General features: G+C 30.0%; 1 protein-coding gene across 1 annotated transcript in view; it reads left to right on the top strand.

Annotated features, from left to right (window-relative positions):
- Positions 1 to 1,372: 1,372 nt before the first annotated feature.
- Positions 1,373 to 23,754, top strand: part of hwt (heavyweight) — a 242,787-nt gene continuing 220,405 nt past the window's right edge. Inside the window, exons 1-2 of the mRNA XM_067288471.1 lie at positions 1,373 to 1,630; positions 18,532 to 18,593. Of these exons, the coding sequence (XP_067144572.1) occupies positions 1,549 to 1,630; positions 18,532 to 18,593 (144 nt within the window). The 5' untranslated portion in view covers positions 1,373 to 1,548. The remainder of the gene's footprint in view (positions 1,631 to 18,531; positions 18,594 to 23,754) is intronic.

The following is a 23,754-nucleotide window of genomic DNA, read 5'->3' as shown; positions in this document are numbered from 1 at the left end:
TATCGATATTAAAAAATAAATGCTATTTGTTTTTCAATGAATTTTTCAATTTTTGTAAATCATATTGTACTTACAAGCTTTTGTTATCTGAAATAAACAATAGAAATAAGTTTTTTCTTTTCTTTTCTTTTTTTTTTAAATACAATCAAGCACAAACAATGTATAAATCGAATTTCATATAGATCAAATTTGCTTCTGAAATACAACGTAAGATTAATTAGGGGCTGTCAATAATTTGTATTCCCCTCTCCCCCTCTCCCCCTCTCCCAGATTGTCCAAGTTTCCGTAACCCCTCCCCTCTTCAGATGTCAAACAAAACTTGACCTCCCTTAATTAAAAATCTCACTTTACGAATGATTCGTACTTTATACAAAATTTTCTAAAACTCGCATTACAAATTAAAAGGATAACTAAACTAAAAATAGTAAATATTTTCTTCCTTAAGTGAAGTTAAATATAGAGAATAATACATTTTTTTTTTTTTTTTTTTTTCAGAGAAGGAAGTCTTTTTATATACTATAAAAATGTACAATTTACGATATAAGAGTAGCTTATTTTTTAAGTTCTTATGTACATCATTGGCCTTGTATCACCACCGGAAGTTAGTAAAGTCTTTATTAAGGATATTTTAGAATAAGGTGCCGTGATTATTTCATTCAAAAAGGCCGTTACTTATTCTTCTTTTAAAAAGATATAGCGTGTCTACATTTTAGTCACGATTCACGAGTCTCCATCACGACAATGGCTTTTAGGGAATTTACCAAAGTAATTTCATTCCTAAATTTTACATCCTTATTTATTCAAAAAATCATATATATATATAACATTAAACGAGTATGTTTCGTCGGATGTACGATGATAATTACTAATTTTTAGAAATGGTCAGCTGCCAAGAAGCGAGGAAAGAAAATCGCGAGAGTGGATAATAAATTATACGTTGACTTTTATAATAACCGCTTAATTTTATTTTAGATTTAGTAGAAAATGTATATACCAACGGAAATTATTGTGACTCGGCGTAATTGAGATTTTTTATAGATTAATACTTGGCACGTTATTGTTTTTCCAGTTCCGGGAAAGAATGATTCATCGCGATGCACCGAGATTTTTTTTTTTAATTCAGTTTATAATAAGAATTGCGGTGTTATAAAATTGTATAACCACAATTATTATTAAGTTTCTCTTGTCTTCCTCTGTAGATAATTTTTAATCCTTTATAATTTTTTTTTTTTTTTTTTTAAGTTTGATGCTGGAAAGAGGAGACGATGCGTCACCAGTTCTAGTGGAAGAAACGGGGGGTCGAGACGAAAAACACTACCAAAATGAGTCGATAGGAAAATTCCGATGGTCATTGCTTTGGACCGGAAGTGGCTCCATCTAGCGCGGAGGAAGAGAATTAAGAAAAACAGATGTTGAAACTAGTCGTACTTCCGTGTTTGGTTACGAAAGAGGGAAAAAGGAAGAAGGTTTACTGACACATGGCCTATCCATGTTACGTTACGAGATTCGAATCGATTTACTTATTATAAGTTATTACGGTTAAAAATTATGGCCAAATTGTTTAAGCATTTCGGTTTCGGTCCGAAGAAACAACCGCCAGTGCCTCCGTTACCGGATTACGATATAAAAGGTAAATAAATATTAAATCACTGTAACAAATTGGTTTATTTTGAAAATTTTACAAAAATTATTTTCATTTATCCGCTTCCAATTTCATCCACGATTTTTTTTTCCATTTTTTTAAAAAAAATAAAATAAAATTCTTTATATTATTATTATTTGAAATGTAATAATTATTATTATAAGATTGACATTGATTAATTGTCGATTTCAGTTGAATTATTATTGAAATGTACATATTTTGATAAGAATTTTTAATTGTTTGTTACAACAATACTTGTTCTATATAAGGTTAGGTTATCGTGTTGGTTCCACGTGTTTATACTTGCTTTATGTTTATACTTTGTAATGAGTTTAATTAGTTACACAGTTTTCATTATTCTAAGCTCTTTTTAAAATTTGAAACGTAACTTACTAATTATTGTTATTATTATAATAATAATATGTCCATTGCATTATTTAGAAATCTGCTACTGTTTATGATTAATTCGAAAATTTTAAAAATAGTTAACACACTAAAGTTACTCACACAGTCTAAACAATGACTATACATAATTAAAATGCAGGATTAAAAAACAATACTAAGGTTATTTTTCTTTAGAATATTCAAAATAAACTTTGTAAATAGTGGCTTATATATTTATAGAATTGTTTTTTTTTTTTTTTGCTTAAAAAATGTTTTTAATATTTCAGAAAACTAAAAATTTGTTTATACTTTGGTCTTGATATTTGAGTTTTTTCCTATTTAGTTTCCTTTCTATAAACAAAAATGTTATAAATTTTAGAATTTATTATGCCCGTGCCTATTTATAAATTCTATGTCCTTACCTATTTAGGCATAAAGGCTCGTTTCGATCGCTCGAACCTACGGTGATCGAAAAAGAGCTGCGATATCAAAACATTTGGAAATATTCTTTCAGATTTTCATATGTATTATGCTATGCTTGGCAACTGTCAAGTGATGTGTCAATGTATCATGACAGGTTATTGCATTTTTTTTTTTTTACAAATTGTTTTGCTCTGAAAGTAATATCCTGTGGTTACAAAATACATATTGCATATCTAATATTTGTGTATGTATATTATATCATGCACATGAATTAGTTACACAAAGAATTATTGTAATTAATCTTTATTTAAGAATTGATATATTTTTATTTAAGAATTGATATCATTTCTAAACATATTTTTTAAAAACAAATTATTATTAAAATGAAGATGAAATTCATAGAACCTATTTGGTTGCCAAGAAATGTAACAGTAATTTAATTTTAATTTTTGTTTTTGCCAAACGCGGTACTAAGTTTTACGAACTTTTATAATAGAATCTATAATTTAAACAGTTTATGGATATTAATTTAATGCACAAATGGAAATTGCATAATTTCAAAATTAACATTTTAAATATAACCAAATTTTAATCAAAAGCATTTTTGTCATTAAATTGATTCATTTCCTATATGCTATTAATGTTTTCTTGTTTTGTTTGTTATCATTCTGTTTGCACGTATACATACGTGCGTATCGTATTATTGGTATCTATTGCTCATATTGTATATAAAATGATGTCTTATATATTGCAATTTAACCATTATTAAGGGGTCAGTATTAAGAAATACCCATTAGTATGAAAATTATTTGATATTCTTAGACTCCAAACTTCATAAATTGAAATATATCAGATTTTTCTAAATGGATTGATTTATTTCTTAATAATGTAATCTTGTATTTACCATTTATTATATTTTTTACTATGTTAAAGAATTAAAAACTTTCTTTACGGTATGAATTATATTTTCATTTAGAATCAATGCACTTTACAGGATTTAATTAAATTAAGAACTTTATGTTTTTAAATGTTAATGTAACTATAGATGGAAACATTAACTTCCTAAACAGAAATACTAGGAATGAGTAATTTTTAATTACAATTTTTAAAGTTTTAAATATTTCAGTTTATTTAAAATTAGAATATTTTAAAAAATCAAACGTTTAAATATCGTGACATACAGTAGATAAGAATGACGAAAAAAGTAAAACTAGCACAAAACAATTTTTAATATCATATACAGTAGAATTAATAAAAATTCATAATTGTCAAAAGTATCAAATTTGAACAGCAATTACGAGTAATTCAATAAATATTTGACTATAATAACCATGACTAAACAAAAAATAATATTAACATTTAAACGTAGATCATTAAGCCGTGGAAAAGTTTGATATTACATATTTATATTGGCTATTAATCAATGTGTAGATTTTGTATGAATTAATAATAATGATAAACTTTGATTAATTAAGAATGAATCAAGAAATGTTTATTTTTACTGTTATTACTGAAATTTCAATGTTGAGTAAAAAATGAATAAGTAACCTACAGATTAAAATATTTAGTACAAAAATTTCTGTTTTTATTGGTTACAGGATACAGTTGAAAGCTAATTTTTAAGAAATCATTGAATTTCAGAATATAAAATTGCAATAATTCAAAACATGTGAGATTTATATAAAACATGTTTCTAACATTAATATGTTTTACACAGAATATTTTCTTACATGCTGGTTGTTAGAAACAAATTCAAGTGCAAAGTATGCTGCGCTTGAATTTGCAAGAAAGTTTATTCTAATGTTTGAAATAAAGCAATTATACTATTAAAAATAAACAGAGTTTTACACATGATTATATGTATATGTCAAAAAAGTTGAATAATAAAACTTTAAAATTAATTAAATTCTACTGTATAAAGTATATAAGTTTTGATTTGTTAAATTATACATCTGTAACTCAAATATTTTTTTAACCTGTAAGAAAACAAAGCACTCAGTAGATCTCAATGGAATAGTATAGAGATTTAATGTCTCCAACTTGAATTTCTTAACTTAAATTTTCTTCAAGTTGAAGTTTTTCATGGTCTCTTGACACTGATTTATGTTACTCTCAACTTCTCTGACTCAAATTTTAATATTTATTCTATCCAAAATGATCCTAATTGTTGGATTTTCATGAAATTTTCAGACAGTTAGTTGTATCTACTTTCCAACACTAATTTTCAGATAATGTTTCAGTCCAAGATATACTTGCAAAACTGTCCAATTCCATTAGTTTCATTGAACATTTTGCCGAAAGGCATTACACGGACTGTTTAAAACGAAAAAAACTATCAAAGATTCTTTATATAATGCAAAAGAGGCAAAAATACAAATCTATTCGGAATTGGCATTTTTTACTCTATTATTCTCTAACTTGAATCGTCTGTAACTCAAAGTTTTTTCCTGCCCCTTAGAGCTTTGAGTTAGAGAAGTTTTACAGTATTTTAATTTTATGATGAAATTATTATAGTTATGAAAGTATCATATTATGATTAACAAAACCTTTTCTGGTCTTCAGAACTGAGCTATATTATTATAACTAGTATGCTTTAACATAGTTTAATTGTTAGTTAAAGTAATCATGAAGATATAGATATGTTAATGAAGTAAAATAATTCAGTCCAGTAAACGTTTCTCTTTTATTCGTAAAATAATTCACTAATTTGACAATATAATTGATTTGTTAATCAAAATTATGTAATAATATAGTTTTTTATGTTGTTTTTTGAAGATATTTGTTATAAATCAAACATATTTCATAGTATAACCAAACCTTTTCTACAGTTCTGGCAAAGATATTAAGTTTTAATACCACATGTTATAGTTTTTAGCCATTTTTCATTTGACTTTCCTCAGGCATTAGCAAAAACAAATATGTCTGGAACATATTTCAAATAATCAAATTTTGTTTTCATTCAAAAACTTTTTTGTGTGTTCTAAAACTTTATTTTTTATTTATTTTTGCTAATACTTCAGTAAAGCTGAATAAAAATTGGCTGAAAATGTTTGTAACGTATGGTATTAAAAACTAATTTCTTTTTCTGGAACTGTAGAAAAGGTGTGGTTCTATTCTGAATTTCTTGTGTCCAGTTGCATATTGGTAATTTTTTCATATCCAATATACTTTTTAATATCAGTTTCTCCCTTTTTAATAGGCCTATATCCTTTTTTTCAATATCCTGATATTGACTTTCTGACATAGTGAAGTCAGACAATATCCTGATGTCATAAATTTTCATCATGATAATAGTCTATTATAGTTTCTTGACAAAATGAAATCTTAAAAAAGTTAAAACACCTTAAAAAAGTTAAAAGAAATTACATAAAATATGAGCTGGACATTATATATCTATATTTAAAATAATTTGCAATCTCAAATTCTGTAATATGTACTGTACTGTACATAAATAGAACAATAATGAAATTTTAATGAAAGTATTAGTTTTCTGTTTGCATTATTACAGAATGGAATTTTATTTTTAAAAATTTTTTATACTTACCATGGTATATATTTATATATGGTATGTAACATATAATTATTATATTATATTAAAAACAAAATGGAAATTATAATCAAAGGCTTATGTTATCAATCATTATTAAATAGTAATGTTATGATGTAGTAATTACATTATATATTATTAAAAAAATAAAATCCTATCTTTAATTGATAAAGAAAGTGAAAAATAAATCTTGTACTGACTGACAAGATCATAATACAGTAAAATCTCAATTTAACAGACTAATTCAGGCAAAGAAGTGTCCATTAAAAACCTAAAGGTCATTATATAATAAAGTAAGTTTTCAGGATGCGTGTGTTAAAAAATTGAAAAATTAGTTAGTTTATCTGCTTTTACTTGTGTAGATATGTTTGTTAATTAAAAGTATGTACGAGAAGTTTAATTTTACGGAAAACTGTTCTATATGCATTATTGCTTATGTACTCGTCGTAATTCTGAGACTAATAAATAAGTATACAATTTAAATCGAAATAATCAAACATTTTTCGGAAAATTCGCTTAGAGTGGTGACTTTTGAATTTGAAAAAAAATAACCTGTTAATTTAATTACATATAAAAGCATTTTAAAATTAACAGGATGTTAATTTTCACGTATGACTTACAGACCGGAAATTTTGTCTTAAATCTGGTCTGTTAAATCAAGGTTTTACAACAATGAAATCTGAATTCAGCAGATATATGTATACAGTGGACAAAATATTCAGCATAGAAATAAGTCTTGGCATAATATTTTAATTACTAATGTATTTTTATCTTGATTAAGCATACATTACTTTGTGTACAATGAACAAAACTTTTTTTAATCTTTCTGTTCTGCAAATTTCTGTTAACAAGACAGTATAATGGATTACATGCTTTCTATGTATATCTGTTAAAAAATACTATGATTATCTTTGTTGCCATCATTATATAGAATTTTTGTCTGTAAAACTTGTCACACAATTAGTTTTCACAGTTTCAGTTTTAGACAATACTCTGCCACTTTTTACATCAAACATTAGTAGATTAATGTTAATATTTCTTCTTTGCATAATGGAAGAAACTCTGGGAGTTTCAAAGAAGAAATGAACAACAGAAGCACAATAAATAAAATGAGTTATGTGCTGGGAAAATTGGCAAACGTCCTGCTTAGGAAGTCTGGATAGTGTAATTGGCAATGTCATATGCCTAGTTTCCTATAGTTGTGGTTTTGAATTGGTACACAACATTTCAAGTTTCAAGTTCTGTTAATTATTGGGTAAAGATGGCTTTTTAATTTTGATGATTCTTTGGTTATTCTAACTTCTGTTTTTATTATACTTTTTTTTTTTTTTTAATAGAACTAAACCATTTTTTGATTATTTAGTAAAGCTGTCGAATATTATAAATATACAAGTTGTTTGGGAAGACATGTCACCCTGTTTTTTTTGTTCTGGTAAAGGAGATACTGAGACATGTAAAATATACATTCTGATATATAACATGTTTGGGAAATGGTCTCCATCATGATCATGGCAATGTCTGCTAAGGCATCAAGTTTGCAGAGATGTTTTGCAGAAATAATCTGGTTTAAGAAGAGAAAATGTTGCTATCACTGCATTCAACTCTTCTGTTGACTCTGCAGGTGCTTAGACAAACTGTTTCTAAACAAATGTATTAGCTATGAATATGAGCATTCCAGCATCCCTTCTACCAAGGAATCCTGATTTTATGATCCCAGACAATGCCTTGAGGCTTCATCAAGGAGAAAATCAGTCAACAGAACAAGAAAAAATGTAATGATGGGAGCATTCTCTCTTCTCACATCCTTGCAACTATCAGACTTCTGTGATTATGATGAACTCATATTGATATTCTAGGCAAGTAATGTATAAGGCATGTTTTGACATACAATATATTACAATATCTCCTTTACAAGAAGGAAAAAACAGAAAGTAGCATAACTTCCCAGACATCCTGTACAGTAATATTTTAACTGATACCTAATTTAAGTGGACAAAGTTTCCAGTCCTGAGAGTATTTTCACTAAATCATCCAGGTTCTACTGCATTTGTTGTTATTATTGTATTTAATAGTCAAAAATTCATATTTTGTTGTTTTATCTTGAGGTGTTAGTATTAATAATTTAATATATTATAGTTTATTGATTATATCCTATAAAAATAGGATAATATTTTGTTTTTATCTGGAAAATAAGTTTATGATAAAAAAAATGTTTTTTAAAGTATGAGATACATTGAACAACTTAGAAAACATTTTGATTTTTTATACAAGTTATTAATTAAAGTAAGACAAATAATGCAAAAATTTAATTACTGTAAATAAAAAAATAGATGATCTTGTGCATGGTTGTCTAACCTTTTTTGCTAATGGGCCAAATTAGAAATTTAGGTATATTCAGCAGGCCATAAAGGTACTTTATATAAATATATGCCTTTAAAAAGTTCAAAATATTAATATCAAATTATAATAACAAATATATATAACTACAAAAAATACTGTATTATTGACAGTAAAAAAAGAAATTATACTCTCACAAAATAAAAATAAATTCAATGCGATTTTTGACATTGCCTTCCTTTTATAATGTCAATATCTTCTTTTATGGGACTAGTCTTAATTCTAAGAATGTTAGTTAAATGAGAATCATTCATCCTATTTCTTTCAGCAGTTTTGATGTTTTTCATGCACGAAAAGAATTTTTCACAATAGTATATACTACCCCACATGCATAACAGTTTTCTACATAAATTGACAATTACATCAAATTCATTGAAAGAATGAACTTCTTTATAAAATTCAAGAAGGGAATGTTCTCTATGATAAGTTTTCAAAGATTCTCTGTTTTGAACTGCAATGAGTTCTAGCTGGTGCTTCCACATAATTAAATGAAAATGGATCACTAAACAATTCTGATTCAGTTTCTATTTTTCTGAAGTCAGAAAATCTGGTTGTTAAATCTTTTAACAAAACTTCACATAATTTACTATATTTTTCAAAGTTCACAGGAAATTCTTCATTTCTTTTTAATAAACTCTGAAAATGCACAATTTCACCAGCTTTCAATTTTATTATCAAAGGTTGTAGCTTCTTAGTAAAATCTATTATTCACTCAAACATTGTGCAAGATAACTAGTCTTTTCCTTGTAAATGCAAATTAAGTCTAGACAACATTTCAGTGATATCTACTAAGAAGGCAAGATCATTCAACCATTCTTAATTTTCTAAAAAGCCTACATTTTGCTCCATGCAAAGCAAGAAGCAAAATGTAGATTTCAGGTAACAATAATTGAAATCTTTTCAAAGTTGCTGCTTTACTGAGCCATCTGACTTTTGAGAAATAAGTAATGTCTTCATACTCACTGCCAACTTCTTCCAAGTGTGGGGAACGTCACCCTCCACATCTTAACAGTCGTAATGAACTCCAGGTGGTAAGAGTTATCACTTCCTGGAACGGGACCAGACTCACCCAGTAAGAACTCTACAGTCAGTTGTTCTGTGTTAGCTGCGCCGTTGAGTCATGTAACTGTTACGCGAGTAGAAAATAAACTTAGTTTTTGTTACGATTTGTCTCATTCATTTTAATCGCGTGCAGTGACAAGGAGCAAAGTAATAGCAGTAAAAACGTTACACAAGTATGCTTTGAACTCACAATGGTTCAAGTCCCAAGATCTGATAAAATTCACAACTTTCACAAAATCTGTCATCAACTGATTCATATTTAATTTTTGAGCACATAATTGCTGTCGATGAATCAAGCAATGGTAGTTGAGTATACCATGATCAACCGATTCTTTGAATAAAGTAATAAATCCATTATTTTTACCAATTAATGCAGGAGCACCATCAGTTGTAATTGAATAAATTTTATTTCTATCAATATTGAACTTTTCATTGGCTAAATTAAAGTGCTCAAGTTTGTGAATAAATGGGTGAATGAATGATGTACTTAAATGCACTATCTCCAAAAAAATCTGTAGTCAGTTTAGTTTTGAAAAGTGGCTTGTATAGGATGCATAAGAGTCACATCAGCAAAGCTGCAAAAAAAGAACCGAAGAAATAAAAAAAGGGCACTATTGTAAACTCGGGAGATTGCACTAAATATATAAAAGTGCTAGATGTCATGTGGAAGAAGCTGTTTAAGAACAAATTGTGAGCACTTTACAACTAGTGGATGAGTGGCTATGCTGATAAAGAATACAGAGCGAGTAGAAATCTCAAAGCACTGTCTTGATTTCTGATGATATCTTGGATACTGGCAGCCTGGGATGGTTTACCAAAGGACATGATTCAATAATCTTTTTGTGTAGTGACAAATGCAATCAACAACAGCAAAGATCATTGATTCATTGTTTCAATGATCAGTTATGTTCTGTATGGAGAGAGACTCTAAGGAATGAAAAGAAACATGTATTGGAAGCAGACACAACAATACAGGAAGAAGCAGAGGACATTGAATAGCTCAAAAAGAATGAATACATTGTATCAAAGTCAGATGACAACAATGACCAAAATTAATGAAAGGGGTCATTAATTATCTTTTGCTATATCTATAATTTTTGTTCTGTACTCAGTTTCCTCATTTTTTTAGAACATCACTGTAAGCTAATAAACACTGTTCTCTAACAGATGCCAGTTTCTAATATATACCAGGTCACTCAGCCAGTTTGGTAAATAGATGCCAGAAGCCACTATTGGAAGATACAGTATACAGTAATTAATGGACCTTAAGTCCTAAGTCAAAAAATGGTCCTTTCTTGTCCTTTCAATATCTGTTTTTATATCTCACTTTCATATCATTTTAAGTATTATTACCCAAATAAAAAATACATTGGACACTTCTTAATTTTAAACTGTGCTATATTTCGAACTTAGTAAAAGAAAAAATATGTAATGGATTTATTTACAAAAATTGCTATATGTTAAACCTGGACATTCATTAACATAAATAACATGATAAAAATGCAAATGCTTGCATAAATTTTAAAGAAGTAAACACTGAAAGACTCAAGAACGTATAAACATATTATTTTACTTGATAAAACTTGTAGCTAAGTTTCTGCAAATATATCCAATAAGTCTTTTTAATAACTTGTTTATTAGTAGTTTCATTCCATTTGATTGCCAATTCTGCAAGTGATGTTTGCCAGTTTTTCAATTCTGCATAAGAATTGTTACCTATAATTTCTTTAAATATTTATTTCTTTAATAACTTATGCAAGCATTTTAACTTTTATTGTTTTAATTACATCTATTTATATTAAGATTTAACACAGAATCATTTTTGTAATTATATTTTTTGTTTTGTATTTTGCTATCTTTTAAAATTAAACACTGCTAATAATATAGAGAAGTCTCAGTATTTTTTGTTTGGTTTGATATACAGCGGTGCCTCATATAACGTACTTAATCCGTTTTAGGTGCACGTCTGTTAAGTGAAAAGTCCGTTATACGAAATGCATTTTCCCATAGAAATACATGTTAAAACATCTAATTTGTTCTGCAGCATAAAATAACTGTACTGTACCATAAAAAAAATGAAAATGGAGCAGTCACCAATTATGCCAGGTAGTCAGATGTCAGGAGGAGGTGGAGGAACACTTTCTTCACACATTCATAAAGACAGACACTTTTTACACATTGCAGCAGGTGTCTTTTTATTGTTTTTTAATCAGAGTCAGATTCAGGAGAGGCTACCGGGGCTGGCAGAGTCAACTCCTCTTGTTCAATCCTTTGTTTTTTGGCAGCTGGTTTCTTGAAAAACATGTCCAAGGTGGTCTGTTTTTCTTTCTTCTTCAACACCTGTCAGAAATGACGGGCAAGGGTGTCATTGTAGAGATCATTGATCCTGTTGGCCTCAGCTGTGTTTGGATAGTGAGTGTAGGTAAATTCCTGAACCTCTCCCCATTTGACAAAGAAGTCCTTGATAACAGCAGTTGAAATTGGTTGATTGGATTGCTCCTCCTCGTCATCAGATGAAGCTTTCCTTTGCGCTTCATCATGTTCCTGGGCCAGAAGTGCGTGGAGCTCTTTAGTTGTCAGCTCTTCTTGGTGTTCTTCAATGAGCTCCTCCACATCCTCCACCTCCAATTCCAACTCTTGGGCCGTTGAGATGATCATCTGCACCAATTCTGTATCCTCAGCTGGTTCTTCCTGGGTCCATTCAGAAACAAGCCTCTTCCATGCTGAATTGAGGGTCTTCTGCATGACTTCTCCCTAGGTCTTCTGGATGAGTCTGATTGCCACAAGAACATCAAACTTCTCTTTCCAGAACTTTCAGACAGTCATGTCTCCACAAAGCTGACATTCTTCAAACACCTTCATGAAGAGAGCTCTGGTGTACAGCTTTTTAAACAGAACCTAAAAAACCACCCCTGCTGGCTTTAAACTCCTCTTCTTCATTGCCACTGCTGCTGCTTATTCAAGGAGTGTTTTTCTTCAACTCGTCATAGATGAGTTTGACTTTTTGACAGATAACTTCTTGGGTAGAGATAGCATCTCTCACCTGCCTGTCATGGATCCAAACCATCAACAACCTTTCCATTTCATCATGGAGTGAAGACCTACACTTCACATGGAAGATCTTGGAGACTCCCTTGGCAACCTTGCTGACTTGATGGCGTCTTTCTTGCTTAAAATGGTGTTGATGGTGGTCTTGCTGAGACCAAACTCTTTGACAAGGTCACACTGTTTTACTCCACTTTCACTCCTGATGATTTCTTGCTTTGTTTCAATTGAAATTATTTTTCTGTTTTTTTAGAAGCCATGATTTGCACAACACTTGAATAAATGTAAATACCCTGCACTGAGGTGATGTACTGTACATAATAAACAAGGGAACAAGCCGAATCCCAACGGGAGCTCTGTACTTCAGGCAGCAAAGGAGCTCGACCGTCGGGGCTATTCGTGAAGAAGAAAAAAAAACCAGCTTACTCTTCTGCAGCCAAAGAGCAACTGTTTTCAAAGGCTCCTAAAATACCTACATCAAGAAGCTATTCTGGGAAGCCAAAGGGGGAACACATCTAAAAATAGCAGATTGTCGTTGGCAATGGCAAAAGAGTGGAAACACCATTCGCACTTGTTCACCTCACGTAACTGCCAAACGGAAAATCCGTTGTTCGCAGCCAGTCCATTGCTCGAGTCACGTAACGGCCAAACAGAAAGTTCGTTGTTCGCAGCGTCCGTTATACAAGGCACCACTGTAGTTATAATTTGAGATGTCTGTTAGTTGTAAATGGTTGCATAAGTGTCTAGGTAGTAATTTGGGACTGCTTGGGTGAGCACAAATTTACATGGAATTTCATTTTTTGCAATACCTGCTGACAAACAATCCTTTTGTGAAACAAGACCATACCTGAATAGCAGTTCCTGACTTTTGAACATATGTCTGTAAAATATATATGAAAACTAATCAAAGTTTTACATTTCCAGAGTTAATGAGACATTTTGTAAGATAGGAAAGTATCACTTTTTTTTGCAGTGAGAATGTTACAATGCATAAAATATCTGTTTAATCTGTGGTTTTAAACAAAAATAGACATTAAAAGCTAATTTTTGCAAAAGACATTGGTGTTACTGAGACAAAGCTGGATGGAAAACTGCTTGACAGATCAAAAGTTTTTGTTTGCTGACTGAAAATATACCAAAGTGCAAATTTGATGTTTGAAAAGTGATTTAGGAGCATTAAAGTATTATGTACAAAAGAGTGTGTTGTTCGAAAGTGGACTTAATGCATGAAAGAGCTTATTGATATGTATGCAGTGCATTCCTTTTTGGAAGTTTGGAAATGACTACTATATTTGCAGACTATAAAATTTTCATCTAATGAAAAAATATTTATTACAGAAATTTGGCATATGTTGGAATAAAAATAAACAAGATAACAGTGAAGTTAAGAAAGTCAAAAACTGACCAAAAACAATTTATTTATTATACAATTATCCTCAATATACAAACACATATCCAACAGAATAAAATGATACAGAATATGGTTAAAATAGTGTGTGAATAAATGCTGTTTTATTTGTTACTTTTCCTGCTGTTATAACAGAGGGAAAGTATGGCAATCCGGCAAAAAATGACCCACCGGATTTTTATATTTTTGGGCTTAGGACACCTTGAAATGTCGAGAAATGCAAAATAAATTTAAAGGTAGTTTCTGTATGTATGGGGGGGGCATGATTTTGTTTACCCTGTTCGAAGCTTAATAACTCCTGTGCTTTTGAAAATTTCTGAAATTTTTCAGGAAAGTTTGTTTATTAGGGAGATTGATGCTATTAAATTTTGGTGGTTATAGGTCCAGGGAGTGGGGAGATAATGGGGGTCTTGTAGGGTTGACTTAATGATTTTACTCATTATTAGCATTTATTTACAATTTTTATTTATTTATTTATAAAACTCATTCCTACCCTCAAAATTAAGCTTTTTGCAATTTTATAATTTTAAAATATAAAAAGTTTTTAAAATAAAATATGATAACAGATGGCGCCACTAAAATTTTAAATGTTGCTGTGAAAGTTGAGCAACTTGTTGGTCTATTTTTTATTTGAATTTCTATAGTAGGTATCTTTTTAGTTCTTAGTTTTCTGATTTCTTATAAATTATATCTTACAATAAACAGTCTTATTGAGTCATTTATAATAAATGTTGCTGATTTTAAGTTTAATGTTACCCTGGGTATACAAAATGGCGGCTCGTCTCTGACTCCAGCATGCAGAAGCGAGGAAACAGTGGGGACGCACGTTTTTTAAACCTAACCTATTCTAATAATTTAGTTGTTAATAATTATGATAATTTATTAGAATAGGTTAGGTTTAGAAAACGTGCATCCCCACTGTTTCCTCGCTTCTGCTTGCTGGAGTCAGAGACGAGCCGCCATTTTGTATACCCAGGGTAACATTAACCTTTTATTTTAATTAAAAAACATATTGTAGAGAGTTTTTTAAACAACAGATAAAACTTAAAATCTAATATAATTCTCAATAAAAATTGATTACTGTTTGATTGTACTTATTACATAAATTTTTGATATATGTAAACAATATTTGAGTAGATTATAAAAGTGTTAAAAAAAACTGTAGATATTTAAAAACCATAGCATAAACTTTAAAGTTCTGAATATATGGAAAGACATTTTTCATTTAATACAAGTTTAATTTATAATGAGGATTAAAAAGAACTACATTAAATAGTTTCTGAAATTATTTACATAAACTCCGTTTAAAGTACAAGTAGAATTTATAATATATATGTAAATGCATGCTTATTACTTGTTTAGGTCAACAGTAGAATTATGTGATAACTGCTACTGTTATATGTTATGTTATAGTGGGAAAAACACATTATTTTCAATATTTATAGATTTGGTACTGGATAGTTGAGTTGAATATCGCAACATCCATCTATAAATGAAATAGATAGGATAATTTTTTTTTTATTTATGAAATAAATCATTTAGAATTAAAATTATGTATTTGTTTGGATAATATTCCAGAATTTATTTTATTAAATTAAGAAATATTAGTAATGTCTTTGTAAGTTTGAAATCTTCCTAAAATTTCTTTAAAATTTTTTCTAATCTAGATCCTTAAATATTAATTTTCCTCCATAAAGTTAGTTTGATCATTTATTAGTATCTTTATAATTAAAAACAGTTGATATAAATACTACTCTCTCAATATCCAAACACCAGCAAAATAACTGACAAATTCCAGCAGATGTTTTCTTCCATCTTAAGCGGACATCCTTGTGATATGTTGTTTGAACTGCCTGAGATGGAATGTGTATATTTAAAAAATGTGGCAACTTGTTAATTGGTGGAGGTTTATTCTTGATGTTCCTTTGGGCCAATGATGATAAGTCATGAAATAGTGATGTAGGCATCTCCATGGCATTGGAAGAGTGTCGGCATAAAGTTAACGGCTGTGCAATTCAGAACAGCCCTATGTATCTCCATGAGCTCCAGGTATTAGAGTTGTGCCCTATTTTGTTTATGACGGAAGATTCTTGTTTGGTTAAAGTGGAACAAGTTGTTATGGTCAGATGCATATGCCACTAGGACTGTGGAGATCTGACTAATGTTCTTTCAAGTTGGCTAGTGGACCCAACATACTCAAATAATCTATTGCATCTATTGTCCGTGAATGAAATTGAGTAGAGACCCAATAAGTGTTGCCAGTTGGGAGGACTTTGGCATTCCTGTTGACAGAGAATGTGAAATCCAGCTTAAAGTTGTTATGTCTGGTGATTTCCTTGTATATAGGGGTTAGTAATTGGTTATATGTGACAGCTTTATATATTTCTGTCATTGGGGTTTCATAGGATGCTGTGACCCTGAGAGCTGTGGTGTGTAATGAGTCCCTAACTATGTTCTTCAAGATTGAACAACATAACCTGAGAATGTCTGTTTAATATGGAAGAAAACATTTGTTAGATTTTAGTTATTTTGCTGGTTTTTTGGTTATTGAGAGTGTAGTATTTGTATTTACAGTAGTTCTCAGTAGTAGTTGTTTATATAACAGTTGATATTAAACCAGGCTGTTCAAATTATTATTTAGGAATCAGAAATTTATCTTACATATTGAAAAAAATATTGTATACAGTTTTTTGCTCTCTAGTAATCTGTTAACTCTCTTATAAGTATACAGTAGCAACTCCAAAATTCATTAGGGTTAGATTCTGTAAAATTGCCATGAATATGGAAACCAATACATTAAGAAAATTGCAGGGCTGTGGAGTCGGTAGATTTTTACTCGACTTCGACTTTTCCTTACCATCCAATTCCAACTTCAACTAAGGGTGAACTTGTTAACAAAGTAGGCTCGAAAATTCTGACGTTATCACGTGACCTCAGAATATAAGCTTTAATAAATATACTTCTAATAAAGGTAGAACATAGAAACTTTTTTATTCCAAAACTAAAAGACTCCTCTAAGTAATGACATAGTCGATATATAAATATGTATTCGATAATTTTTACTTTCTCGGCTGTTATATATAACAGAGGAAAAGTGTAGCGATTGGTGAACAAATGATCCAGCCCAAATTTTTGTATGTGCGAATGTTAGAGTGTATGGGAAGCATGATTTTGAATTGGAGTTGGATGGTTTAACATAGGAGTTATTAAGCTACAAAATGGTTGAACTAAATCGGTTGGTACACATTCTAACATCCATGCGTATAGAAAAAACCCCGAATGCTTTTGCACTTCAAATTTTGTAAGATTTCCTTTTCTGTCTGTACTCATATTACAACTCAAGCTTAATTTTGAGGGTAGAGATGAGTTTTATAAAAAAAAAACTGGCAGATGAGCCAGATGTTGCTCAGGCAAAGAGTAACGGTAACGAAGATTAAGATTATTAGATTATAGCCCATCTTACTTGTTTTCACTGGGTGCAAGAATTAGGTCCTTCCTCTTCTGAGACTAATTAGAGAATTTTTAGATGGGGCTAAAAACATGTTCAATTTTTCACAAAAATGTAAAAAACCGCATCTAAAATAGTACAGTAGAAGCGTTCTTCAGGTAATCCTTAAACTTTATTCATTTTGAGATATTGTTTAATATTTCAGAAGAGAATAAAGAAATTAAACAAATTAGACGCCAACATATGCGTGCACATGTGTGAATTTTTCCCTTTATTTGACATTTTTTTGGGTTCGAGAGATCTCCAAACTTGGAGGATCAAATATGACACGATTCAAATACTTTTTCATTTTTATAAGCATAACAAGTTGGGAAAGTAAAGCGGAGTCGGGGAGATTTTTGATGGCTCCGATTAAAACATCAAAACTCCACGACTCCGACTCCACAGCCCTGGAAAATTGAAAAATTACATGATTAGAAAATGAAAACATGTCATTGTATGAAGAAATTTTGCTCAATCACCCGCCTCCAAAGCTGAAACTCCTGGAAAAATCCTTTACTTATGCAAATTTTTTGTCCACATTCCCTTGGACATCATCAGGATGTAGAATTGGAAAATGGAGTTGCAATATGTTGTCATTCGCTGATTGGTGGAGATGTTTCTGATCTAGGCAGTTGCTGATTGGAGAAGACAATCTCTGTATGAACCCATGGTTTATAGGTGGAAATTTTGCTAGTTCAATTTTTAATCCTTCCTTTTTTTTTGTTTTTTTTTTAATCATTTATTTGACAGTTATTGCCCTTATTTTTTAATGCGTTTATTTGACAATCAATCTCATTGATTGTCAAATAAATGTGTTAAAAAATATCAATATAATCAATGATTAATTTTAAAATCCAATTTAAACATTAGGAAGCATATAATTGTGAGTTTTTTGAATAATTAACAATGAAATATAATTTATTTAAAACAGTTATTTCCAAAATAATTTACTTTTTGAGAAAGATATTTTAAAATTTTAATTAAAAAAAAAATAATGAGCAAATATTATATTTATATAAATTTTTAAAAATATAACAACAGAAACTCAATATTATGTAATAAGTTTGGTTAAACTTAATTATGTAATATTTCTTTATTGTGAACCTTAGTCATTTATACTTTTAATATTGCAGATTATTTGTCAAATGGAACAAGTTGTGATGAAATAGCCGTCCAAAATGTTGAAGAAAATCAGGTAATTAATATGATAAACCGGAATACTATAGTGTATATTTGTATATTGTATATTTAACATTTAATCTGATTTATATAATTACTACATAGAAAATATACTCTAAAAAAGCCCGAGAACAATAAAATTGGATTACCATAATTTCATGCAGATCACTTGTGGGTTATCTGTGTTAAAAAACAATTCGAAAGCAAGTGTGGATTGTACAATAAGGTGGGGCTATTTGTTGATTTTAAAATGCAATCATGAACTCATCAAACAGCTTTTCCTTTGTCCAAAATCACTAAGAGCATCTGTAGAAAACATCAAACATCATGTACTGCAGACATAATCTTTTATTGCAATTTTTTTCCAAAATCATCAAAAACACATACTGTATATGCATAGAGGTTAGATTTGAAGTGATTGCAGGCATCATGTTTACTTCCAAGAAATTTCCTCTTGAGACTTCTTTGTTGGTTTATGCCATTACATTGTTAATTACAGCAACCTGCTCTAAGAAGCACATGTTTTAAATGAATTGGCTGACAAAGAATAAATTTTTTATTCTTACATCACCATTTCTGTTTTATTTTTATAATAACAATTTTTCCTGTAACTGTATTTTGACCTTGGTCTGGAATAAAATTAGGCATTGGTATAAGCCGAGTAGGATACATTTCATCAGTGCACTATAGCTATTCACCACTGTGTTGAGGTGATAGAGATCAGTAGTTCCAAATGACCATAGAATGATATTGGTGGAGGCACAAGCTTCCAGTAGGGCCACCCATTCCAGTAAGATCTTAAGGAGAGAAATGAAGCAAAGAGTCATTCACAAGTGGCATTTGATCCAGATTTGGTTGCTATTAAATAGACACTACAGTAGATTTCCATATAACACAAATTTGTATAACGCAACAAAAATTTTTTGACTAGAACTCACAGCGCAATAAACAGTCCCATATAATGTGTAAGATAAATTTTACGTTTTCACATATTTTCAGATTTTTTGTTTAGAAAAGCAAAAATATACACTTACCAGTTGTTTATATATGAACAGTGAAGCCAACAGTTTAAAAAATAATTTTTTTATTGTAAATAATTAAATTCATCAACGTTATAGACTTGTTCTACTATATAATTGCCTTCCTCTAATTTTGGAAAAATGCTCAGGAAATCTTTGGCCCTTTGTGATAACAGTTAAAATTTAGAGACATGTTTGGACTTGCATAAATTGGTCCAATAATGTATGTCCCCTATAATGCGATTTCCTACAGTGCGGAACATATCCCCATGTTATAGGGTAGTCCACTGTATTAACACTATCTGACATGGAGAACAGACACTATTAAATAGTGTTTGTTCTTCTCTATGTCAGATAGCTTATCTATAGAGACCTGGTTTAAATATGTAAGCATATCCATTTCTGTGAAGAAAACAAAAATGGTTGTTACATGTTCACAGCTTGATACTGGCTTGGATGAAGCCTGGGTGAATAAGGTCTGTGTTTGTTGGTTAAGCAGAAGCTTACATTCAAAAAATTTGTCAGTCTTCTGTTTCCATCAGTGGTGAATGCAGTACTGGCATCATCAACAGTTGCCACCTCACTTACATACAATGGACAACATACTAACCAAGCCAAAATGCTTCAGTGACAATTTACACTAAGACCACCAAGGCCAGAAAACCACTCCATTGAATGAAGTGGCTTAAGAAATGAATGAATTTATCATTCATACTTATTACACTATCAGAAAACAGACATGATTGCTTACAGACAAATTTATACGAAAATATTCACATCTCATTGTTGACCAGAAAAGAACTATTATACACAACAGCCTTTTTCTACAAATGATACTGGAACATATTAACAAGAAGTTACAGAGCAGATAAAATAGTCTACCTCAACAATAGTCATTGACAAAAACATACATAGCATAACATGTACGAATGAAAACATAAACACAACAGTTTTCTTAGTTCTGTATTAATTAGATATTATCTTCATGGATCTATCATACAAGAAAAACTACTTTTTTAAAGAAAAGTCATTTTTATTGTTTTCAACAGAAATGTATTTCAGGCTGCACCCCACATCAATCTGTTTTGCTTAATGCTTACAATATTTTTAATGACAAAGAAGAATACATTAAAAACACTTATTAATTTGTAAAATCTGGATGAGCTTGAAAATAAAAATGAATTATATTATTAATTATATAAATGTATAAAATAGTATACAGTAGAGCGTCGTTAATCGGAACGTCGGTAATTGAAATGGCCGGAAATCGGAACGATTTTCAGTCGGACTGTGTCGTGCTGAATCGAACGTTTTTGATACTAGATTTACTTCTAAAGTATAATTTTCATGTTTTTTATATTCTTCGATATATTTATTTTGTTTGTACAAAATGCAGAAATAATTTTTAACGATACGATAGCCTCGATTATTATTATAAAAATTTTCGTTAGGCTTAAAATCGACGAAAATTCAACATGAAGCGACATGCAACGGAGAAAAATTTGAACATCGGACAGGTTAATATATTTTTTCGTACAAAGTCGGAAATCGGAACAAATGACTAATTGGAACAACCCCAGTCCCCAATTGACTCCAATTTTCTGACGCTCTACTGTATAAAGATTAAGACTTTGCATACTATTAAAACCCAAATGTAAAAAATTTGTATAAACAAAACAAAAATTGGTAAAAATGGAGAACAAAACTTAGTAAAAAAAATGAGTAAAACATTAAAATATACAATGTTGTGTTTATATATTTTATTATGTATATGTATGAAATAACATATAAATTTTTATATTATTTTAAACATTGATATAATAATATAGTATAATTCATAGTTTATTTTCAAGCTCTCCAGATTCTATAAATCAACAACAGTGTGTACTCTTCTTTCTCATTAAAAATATTGTAAACATCAAGCAAAACAGACTGATGTAGGGTGCAGCCTGAAATACATTTCTGTTGAAAACAATAAAAATTACTCTCCTTTAGAAAAAGTACGGTAAGACCCCGCTTAATGTGGGGGATGCGTTCCTAGAGGACAAAGCACTAAATGAGGTCATTTTAACATAGAGTAAATAGGAAAAGGGGAACATGCGACCAAAAATAAACAGATTTTACTTTAATTTTAAGTTATTTTTATATTAATTTGTATAATAATATATGTTAAATAACACACAAACATATGCACACAGAAATGTAAAGTTCATTTTTTGTGATGAAGGTTCTGACTCTTCTGAAATTCTTGTTTCTTGCAATAAAGTAGTATAGTTTCATTTGTCACTTTCTTTTCCTTTTGTTAATCAAATGTCGGTAGCAGGAGATTGCATCCAAAATGCCTCGTCTTGCTTTTGTGCTCCTTTCAAAATCTGGATCATTTACTACAATTTGATCAAAAATTTCAGTTATCATTACCAAACTTTTACTAAGGAAATCTGTAGAGAAATTCTTTATGTTTATCATTTTCAGAATCTCTATTTTCCAGTTCTACACGAATTCCATGTTCTGCCGGTTCTTGAAGGTCATCGTTGGTAAGGCTCTCACTAGAAACCTGCAGTAACTCCTCGATATCCTGCTCGTCTACATTTTCTAGTCCTGCTGTATCGATTAGGTTGACCAAATTGTCAACCTAACGATACAGCGATAGGCTCTTCCATTGAGAATTCTTGGATACCTTCAGCCATAGCTTCTTCCACACTTCGTTCATGCATTTATCAGTTAATTCTTGCCAAGTGAAATCGATATTGCCTATGGCATCCATGATGTTTTATTTTTTCCAAAATTGCACAAAATAAACATAGATTTAAGGGAAGTACAGTGCTACGACGAATTGCCACCTTTTGCTGATTGGTTCGTGGTTCATAAATAATTCTCAATCAGCAATGAACAACCTTTTCTGGATGCAGGTGACAAGTAAACTTTGTAGACTTTTGTGTTATGAAGTATTATTTTTAATTAATGCATGAAACAAGATGTGACAACAAAGCCCATAATCTTAGTCTGCAGCTCTTCATAAATAATCGTATTATATACGAATAGATGAAATGCCACGATAATTTGAATCAGCGTAAATTTTGAGATTTTATTTAGGCTTTGAGCAGACTGCATTATATTGAATCAGTAGTAATTGAGGCAGTGTTAAGTGGGGTCTTACTGTTGTTTCCCTTGTATGATAGATTTGTGAAGAAGACAATATCTAATTATCATATAAATACAGAAACTCCAAATTCAAAGCTAATATAACAACAGTTTATAATCAACACATTCACAAATTTATTCCAAGAAGCACTAAATATAGGTTGAATCCCAGACACACACTATAAATACTCAAAACACACATCTAAACAACTAGGAAAAACATTATCAAAATACATTCAACCAGAATCAACTTTCAGACACACAATTATTCTGATGCAGTAATAATAACAGAATAAAGTAATGCATATGTGTTTAAATATACACCATGGCTTTAAAGTATAATTATAAACAGACACAATGAAAACAAAGACAAACAATAAGGCAGGCTGATATAACAGATTAGAAACAACATAAGTTATATAAATAACCATTATTTAACTGGAGAAACAATCAACTTAAAATACCCAAACTTTCATCAATAACATGTAATATTAGTACTAGAATGAATGTTTTTAGACTTCTTATGCCACAGCATAACATCAAACTTAATAAAAACAAGTTACAAAAACTTTAAAATTTTTCTGAATAGTTTCCTAATCTCAACACTATTGAACTATTTAAAAATACAAACACCACAATATGCATGTACAGGAATACTATGTACAGGAATGTATACTATCAAACAAATCCAAATAACAAAAACTGAAATGATACAAAAACCTGTTTTGTTACTTTTGAAATGAAATTGAAGAACTAAACATCTGAAAACATTTTAGTTATTAAATTTTTGTTGCATTTTCAAGGTTATTTGAGAGTATTTATTACTTTTGAAGTGTTGTATACTTCAGAAACAACAAAATAAATTATTCACAAAGAGATTTTTCTACAAACAACTATATTTTCATATAGTTGTTTGTAAGGGAAGTACAGTGCTACGACGAATTGCCACCTTTTGCTGATTGGTTCGGGTTCATAAATAATTCTCAATCAGCAATTGGATCACATAGAAAAAGGAAT

Source organism: Centruroides vittatus, unplaced genomic scaffold, assembly GCF_030686945.1.
Source record: "Centruroides vittatus isolate TY-2023 unplaced genomic scaffold, ASM3068694v2 scaffold_861, whole genome shotgun sequence".
In the NCBI taxonomy this organism is placed as follows: domain Eukaryota; kingdom Metazoa; phylum Arthropoda; class Arachnida; order Scorpiones; family Buthidae; genus Centruroides; species Centruroides vittatus.
Note: the sequence above shows the minus strand (reverse complement) of the source record. Positions and strands in the feature narration are given on the sequence as shown.